General features: G+C 40.1%; 1 protein-coding gene across 1 annotated transcript; it reads left to right on the top strand.

Moving 5' to 3' along the window:
• The first annotated feature begins 276 nt into the window (after positions 1-276).
• On the top strand, positions 277-7,063 carry LOC122648201 (phosphatidylinositol 4-kinase alpha 1-like). Its single transcript, XM_043841453.1, has 4 exons — positions 277-581; positions 5,381-5,458; positions 5,636-5,683; positions 6,824-7,063. The coding sequence occupies exons 1-4, from the start codon at positions 285-287 to the stop codon at positions 7,046-7,048; spliced, it is 648 nt and encodes a 215-aa protein (XP_043697388.1). The 5' UTR covers positions 277-284; the 3' UTR covers positions 7,049-7,063.
• Positions 7,064-7,393: the final 330 nt, after the last annotated feature.

Genomic DNA, 7,393 nt, shown 5'->3' with positions numbered 1-7,393 from the left:
GCTGGATGATGACCCTTCTGTAAGTCCTGGCATACTCACATTGGTTTTTTTCATGAGAATGGATCTTTTTGTGACACTATATGAAATGCGATCAATGTTAAATTCAATTTTTTTATGCATTCTACTTGATAATACTGGTTTGTGAGATCATTCAAATGCAATGACCACCAGTGTTGCTTTTTTTGAATCTTCCTGTGAGATAGATCTTACACCATTTCTTTTTCCGGTCTTCCTGCTATTTGTTGTCTCGATAGCTTATTTAATTTTTTTTTCTTGTCTGAAATATGCCCCCGGAATTGTGTATTTTCGTGCAGTCAAACATATTAGAGATGCGCAGCATGCCTGAAGCTTTACCATTTTTTGTTACTCCAAAGGCAGTTGATGAAAATTCACCACTTCTACAGCAACTGCCTCACTGGGCTGCTTGTTCAATTACTCAGGCTCTGGAGTTTCTTACTCCTCCATATAAAGGTCACCCACGTGTCATGGCATATCTTCTTAGGGTTCTGGAATCCTATCCTCCTGATCGCGTGACCTTTTTCATGCCGCAGCTTGTGCAAGCTCTACGATATGATGAAGGGGTGAGTTACCTGATGCTTTGCATTGATGATAGTGATAAAAACAGTCCTTATTCATAACAAAAAAATTAAAAAAATAAAAAGAAAAAATCAGTCCTTGTAAACTACAATATTTGTATAGGATGTTTTACATCTATCTATTCCCTAATTATTTTATGGGAAAGTGTTCTCTGTCCGGGAGCATGGTCTACGTCAGCATTTCATATGTCTATCTCTCTCCTCCCCCAATAGGGGGCAGAGATGTCATTTCATGGGGGCAGGAGAGATGGACACATGGGAGCTTTAGGCGTAGGCCACACTCCCAAACAGAAAATATTTGCCCTTATTTTTTTTACAACAACTACCACTACTACTACTACAACTCAGTCTTGTCCCAACTAAATGGGATTGGCTACATGGATCCTTGCCCTCATCAGTTCTATTTGAGGTCATACTTGACACAAAGCTTAAGCTATGCATGTTGTTAGAACAAACACCAAACAAAACACGAACAGAAACGAAAACAGAGCAAGATGACACAGATTTAACGTGGTTCACACACCAATATGGTATGCTACATCCACGGGCGAAGCTGAAGATGTTATACTATGTCAATCAGAGAAAGTTACAATGGAGATCTCTCAAGAACACCCAAATTGGCACTGTTGTTCTCTCCCAGAAACCCTAAATCGAAAACCCCCAAATTTCGTTCACTTTACAACAAAGCGAGTAAAGAATATAAATACTCCATCGGATCAGGTTGAACCAAGCCCTCCACTACCATTATAGATCTTAGAAAAAGTTCCATTCGGGTCGCCACCAAAAAAATGTCGGAGCGGGTCATTCTTCGAAAACGGGTACAAGAATTCGAGACATACATAACACATGCCTTTCCTCACCACTTCTCCTAATGTCATTTTAGGTCTGACCCTGGCTCTTTTAGTTCTTTCAAACTGAATCAAATTACTCCTCCATACTGGAGCATCCAAAGGCCTCCGTTGAACATGGCCATGCCACCTCAAACAACTTTCTCATAGCTTATCATGAGGTTTGTATTAAATACAGAGTGACCCCCTGTGTTTCTAAATTATACAGCCACACCCCCTGAGGTTTGGTTAGTTGTTACTGACAGTCCCACTCCGTTATATCATTCCTGTTAAGTGGTATGGTGTTGGTAATTCATGACTTAAAATGATTAATATACCCCTACTTGCTCAATTTTTTTCTTTTTTCTAATTTTACCTTGAAATAAACTTAATGGGACCCACCCATCACCGTCCCTCCTTCTCTGCAACCCCACTGGCCCCACCACCTGGAAAAAAATTTGGGGATGAATACCTGTGCTGTGGAGTTGCAGGTCAGCGATGGAGGCAACTTCAAATTTGGGGATTGTGTTTTCTTCTTCTTCTCTTTTCTTCTTCATCTCTATTTAATTCGTTTGTCTTGTGTTATTTTTACTTGGATTGGTTTTGGAGACGAACAAGTGATCTTGGATCAAATAGAACAGCAATGGCCGTGTTCGTGAGCTTCGCTTGCCCCTCGTCTACAACTCTCTGGCCCTCTCTCCGATCGTCTCTTTAATCTGCAGGCACGCTACCAGTTGGCATCGGTAACCTCTTCAAGTTAGAAGAGATGAGGGTGGCGAACCACTTTTCACGGAGAAGTCCCCAATGGGATTCAAAAGTGCAGTTTGTTAAGCGTTCTTGATTTTGAAGGGAACCGTTTCACCGGAGAAGGCAGAGAGATTCCTGCACTCAAGAGGCTTATGGGTTTGAAGGTTTTGTCTCTTGGGAGAAACTCCTCAGGTCTCATTCCAGCGTATCTTGGAAGTCTTTCAGAGCTAGAAAACCTAAATCTGGAATGTAATAACTTGACAAGGAACGTGCCAAGTGAGCTGATGTGATTGAGAAATCTAACTATTTTGGACTTGAGTGACAATAGATTATCTGGTGAAATTCCTTCCAACATTGGAGACGTGAAGGGTCTGCTGGTTCTGAATATGAGTGGTAATGGCTTCTCAGGGAGGATCCCTAAGAGTATTGGGTCACTTATTCACTTTTGCAGCTCAGGATTCTGGATTTCAGCAGGCGGAACCTCTCCGGCGAGTTGCCTTTAGAGCTTTCCAGCTTGATGGCTAAATTTGCAGAGCACGGAGACGAGAGCAGGCAGAAATCCAGAGGTTGGAGTGGCGGTGCAAGCAGAAATCTGAGAGCAGATCGATGTCATGTGGTGAGATTTTGGTTTTAGAGAGCAGATCGTCCATGACAGGAAACAGAACCATCTGGACTTCGTTAATGGATTCATGGTGATGGGTACTCGATGGAATGTGGTGAAGTGAAGGTGGGAGATAGGTTTCTTCTCCTTGTCCAGAAGAAGCAATGATTTTACCCATAAAAGTGACGCTCTCTTTGTCAAAGCATTCAAACATGGAAGCGTGCTCGATGAAGGTGGAAAAAGGGACCCTATAGAAGCTTGGTGGTCTGAAACATGAGAAGTTGACCAAATAGGTTCCAGGAGGTTTTGTAATGAAGCGTTCAAAGCCAAAGAATGCAAATAAACAAGACAAGGGAAGCAGGTGGGATATGGGGTTCCAGTTGTATAGGAAAAAGCAAGCTTCCATGAAAATCGCAATTAAGAAAGTAGAAATTCTAATGAAACCGAAAAGAAGAGATTGTAGATGCTCTCTCTGAAGGTTATGAGGAAGATAGTCCAAGGAGTAATATGTCTGAACTCTGAAGAATCTGGTTGAGCTTGGAACAAGTTTCCATGAGAGAAGAGTATAGGTAGACGGATGTGATTGTGGATTGTGGAGTGTGGAGGGTTTCTTTTCTTTCCGTAAAAATGAATATATTTTGGAGGGAGGGGGTGGGAGGTTAGGCCCTGTGGTATTGGTAATCTCTAGAACCTGCTCCCTCTTTCTCTCTCTCTCATGTGAAAAGAGAAGAGAAGAGAAAGTGGGAAAGTGGAAGCTTTGGAATTTGGAAAGTTATAAATGGGACTGCAACTCTGCATCTGCTCTCGTCTTCGTGCCATTTACCTTCAGACAGCTCCTCCCTCGCAAATTGCCGGAGAGGACAGTGGAGTTTCCGGAGAAGAAAGAGGATTTTGTAACATAAGGGTTAAAGGGTAGAGTTGGAATTTCCCACTGAGTATTAACAGGATATTAAAAGAGGGCAAAGTTGGTATTTAAAATGTATTATTTAACACCGTTTACTCACCGTCCACTCAGGGGGTGTGACTGTATAATTTAAAAACATAGGGGGTCTTTTGTATTTAATACAAACCTCAGGGGGTGGCAGTGTAATTTTCCCTTATTTTATCCTTCCTAGTTTTGCCACTCATCCATCTCAACACCTTATCTCCACTACACTGAGTTTATCTACATGATGCTTTTTAACTTCCCAACATTTTGCACCTTACATTATAGCCGGTCGTATGACTGTCCTATAAAATTTTCCTTTTAAGTTTTAAAGGAATACGTAGATCACACAATACTCCAGATGCACCTGTCCACTTCATCCATCCTATTTCAATTATTTGTGAAACATCATCCTCTATATCACCTTCTTTATTTATTATTGAGCCTAGATACCTAAAATAATCACTTTGCGGAATCTCCCTCTCATCAATTTTCACCACCTCATTATCCGTCCTAGTGTAACCAAAGTTACACACTATATACTTCATCATCGTTCTACTTATTTTAAAACGTTTTGATTCCAAGGTTGATCTCCATAACTCCAACTTGACGTTAATCCCTGCTTTTGTCTCATCCACCAAAACAATATCATCAGCAAAAAACATATACCAAGGAACATCAATTTGAATGTCTCTGGTTAAATCATCCACGATGAGCGCAAACAAATAAGGGCTTAAAGCTGATCCTTGAGTTAACCCAATTATAATTGGGATTTGGGAATTCACTACCTTGACCCCCCATAGTTCTTATCCTTATAATTGCACCATCATACCTATCTTTAATTATGTCCACATATTTGCTTGAAACACTTCTCTTCTCTAGTACTTTGCCAAATTAACTTTCTAGGGACTCTGTCATTAGCTTTTTCTAGGTCAATAAAGACCATATGGAGATCCTTCTTGCAATCTCTAAATCTTTCCATGAGTCTCCTAAGTAAGTAAATAGCTTCTGTTGTGGATCTTCCTGGCATATAACCAAATTGGTTCTTCGTAAAAGTAGTTTCTTGTCTCAAGTTGGTTTTAATAACCCTTATAATTTATGATTCATTAGTTTTATGCCCCTATAGTTATTGCAGCTCTAAATATCACCTTTATTTTTGTAAAATGTAACCACGATGCTTCTCCTCCATTCATCTGGCATTTTCCTTGTGTCCATAATCTTATTAAACAGCTTGGTTAGCTAAGATAAACCACAAATTCCTAAGCTTTTCCACACTTCTTTTGGGACCTCATTTGGGCCTTGTGCCTTGCCTACTTTTATCCTCCTTAAAGCTTCTTTTACTTCAGACACCCTAATTTTTCGCATATATCTACGAAATGTGATGTCATGATGGGTAATGCAGTCTTCCAAAACACTATTACTTGAATTGTCTTCATTTAGTAGGCTGGAGAAATAACCTTCCTATCTCTTCTTAATGTCCTCACTCCTCTTCTCTTATTAGTATTTTACCATCTTCACTTTTATTACATCTAGCGTGGTCGAGACCTCTACTCTTCCTTTCCCTCGCTTTAGCTATCTTATAGATAGCTTTTTCCCCTTCCATCCTTGCTTTTCCCACAATCTTCTTAGTTTCATTGTGATGATTACTTTACTTATTCAGTGTGATGCTTTTTTCATTTTACAGAAATTAGTAGAAGGATATTTGCTTAGAGCCACTCAAAGAAGTGATATATTTGCCCACATTTTGATATGGCATCTGCAGGTACATGATTTGTTCACACAAGATAATTAATTAGTATTTATTTTTGGTGTTAATATGGTGCAAATATATACTGGAACTCTAATATGAATATAATTCCATAATTAGTATTTGTTTTGGTGTTTGTATAGTGGAAATATACACTGGAACTCTAATGTGAATATAATTCCATAATGGCAGGGAGAGACAAGTGGTCCAGAATTAGGGAATGATGCAAGCTCTGAAAAGGTACATCTGTGGTTGTCTTGTTTCTGTTTACCTAAATTCAAGCAGCATTCATCCCATTTTTTAAATTATGCGAGGATATGCCTCCATGTTTCATGATGATACATCTTCCGATTTTATCACTTCATGATGAGAATGGCAACAAGGGAGTGATTTATTTGCTGCCAGTCCCACTTATTTAGCACTGGAGACCACTCAAAGATGGCATCCCAACTGTGCAGTTGGTCCCACTTCAATAGAGTGGCGCATTTCCCCCTACAATGGGATCCCGGATCTTTGTGGTCACATGTGTTAAGAGTTTTTAGCAAGGGAAATACTGTTCTCTCTTCCCCAACTCTGGTGGCATTTTCACCTTTTCGCATGTATTAGGGTTTTCCATGTATGAAGATATAAATAGGAGGCATGTGGATCTATTTTGACCTAATCACAAATCTCCCTTTCTCTCTCCATCTCTTGCTCTCTCTCTCTCTCTCTCTCTCTCTCTCTCTCTCTCTCGTTCTTTCTACTCTTACAGGTTTGAGTCTCGTTCTTTCATCAGCATGGTCATTAAATGTGTGTGGCCATAGCATATCCCTTGTGACATTAGACTATGATATTGATTTATGTACAGATTTGATGTTGAATTGATACAACTGCTACATGGGCAGGCAGCCAGGGGTCCATGTGATAGAGGACGTGGCCTAATTCCACTGGTCAAATTTCAGCGTAAAACAGGGGGGGAAGTGCCTCAGAAGTGGGTGCCAAGTGACAAGAATTACATAAGTGTCATTTAACAAGATGTGTAGTTTGAAATTCTCTGAAACTTTGGGACAACTTTTGAGCCAATTCTCTTGCTCATGTGGGGCTGAAACTTGACCAGTGAGATGGATGGATGTAGTGTCCCCTATCACATGGATCTGTACATGTCTGTCCATATTTACTACATGGTGAGTTTTGACTTTTGAAGCTGTACAGCCTATGTAGTAGGTGTATGTCATACTTTTGTATGTATTATTTGATTCAAAATTTGAGACTAGTCAATTGTACCATTATTGCTTCCATTATCTTGCAGTCATCATTGATATGCTTTCTCGGGTGGCCAAATTCTTAGCTGTGTATCATCACATGCTTGCTGATATGGATATGTTCTTGCTGTTGTTTCAGAATAGTTCGTTTCAAGAGCTATTGCCCATTGTTAGGCAAAGAATTATTGATAGTTTCACCTCAAAGGCCTGTGATATGTTTCAAAGGGAATTTGATTTTTTTGACAAGGTCACATCAATTTCGGGTGTACTGTTTCCACTTCCAAAGGAAGAGCGTCGAGCTGGCATCCGGAGGTACTATTTTACTTCTGTTGACTTTGTCAGCTATACTTTCATAGTTACCTGAGTTGGATCCAACATTCTGAGACCCTGCCTGGGCTGATCTCCACCTGGCAATTGAATGGGTGGTCCAAACCTCATACATGTTCTGCTGATACTTGCTAACTTGTCAGTGTTCCAGCTGACCCAGGCTAGTGAGCGAATGAGCCAGAATGGTTGAACCTGCTATTGACCTGTTAATGAAACCAACTGATGTTTTATTTGAATGACAAATTTATATGCTCTAATGCTGAAGCCCACTCAAGTAATATATGAACTTGAGGGGCCAAAAAAAAAGCAATATATGAACTTGAACTAGTGCATCTTACCATTGTATCATGGCCTCACTCTGTCGCTCGCATAAAAGGCCAAA

Source organism: Telopea speciosissima, unplaced genomic scaffold (assembly GCF_018873765.1).
Source record: "Telopea speciosissima isolate NSW1024214 ecotype Mountain lineage unplaced genomic scaffold, Tspe_v1 Tspe_v1.0562, whole genome shotgun sequence".
Lineage (NCBI taxonomy): Eukaryota > Viridiplantae > Streptophyta > Magnoliopsida > Proteales > Proteaceae > Telopea > Telopea speciosissima.
This window is presented reverse-complemented; position numbering and strand designations above follow the sequence as displayed.

What these genes read in the sequence shown, in the direction of transcription:
- LOC122648201 (XM_043841453.1), top strand. Translation starts at nt 285, where the DNA reads ATGCCCCCGGAATTGTGTATTTTCGTGCAGTCAAACATATTAGAGATG. An exon ending in CTCTACGATATGATGAAGGG is followed by an intron (nt 582 to 5,380) that starts GTGAGTTACCTG and finishes TTCATTTTACAG; the next exon opens with AAATTAGTAGAAGGATATTT. An exon ending in TTTTGATATGGCATCTGCAG is followed by an intron (nt 5,459 to 5,635) that starts GTACATGATTTG and finishes CCATAATGGCAG; the next exon opens with GGAGAGACAAGTGGTCCAGA.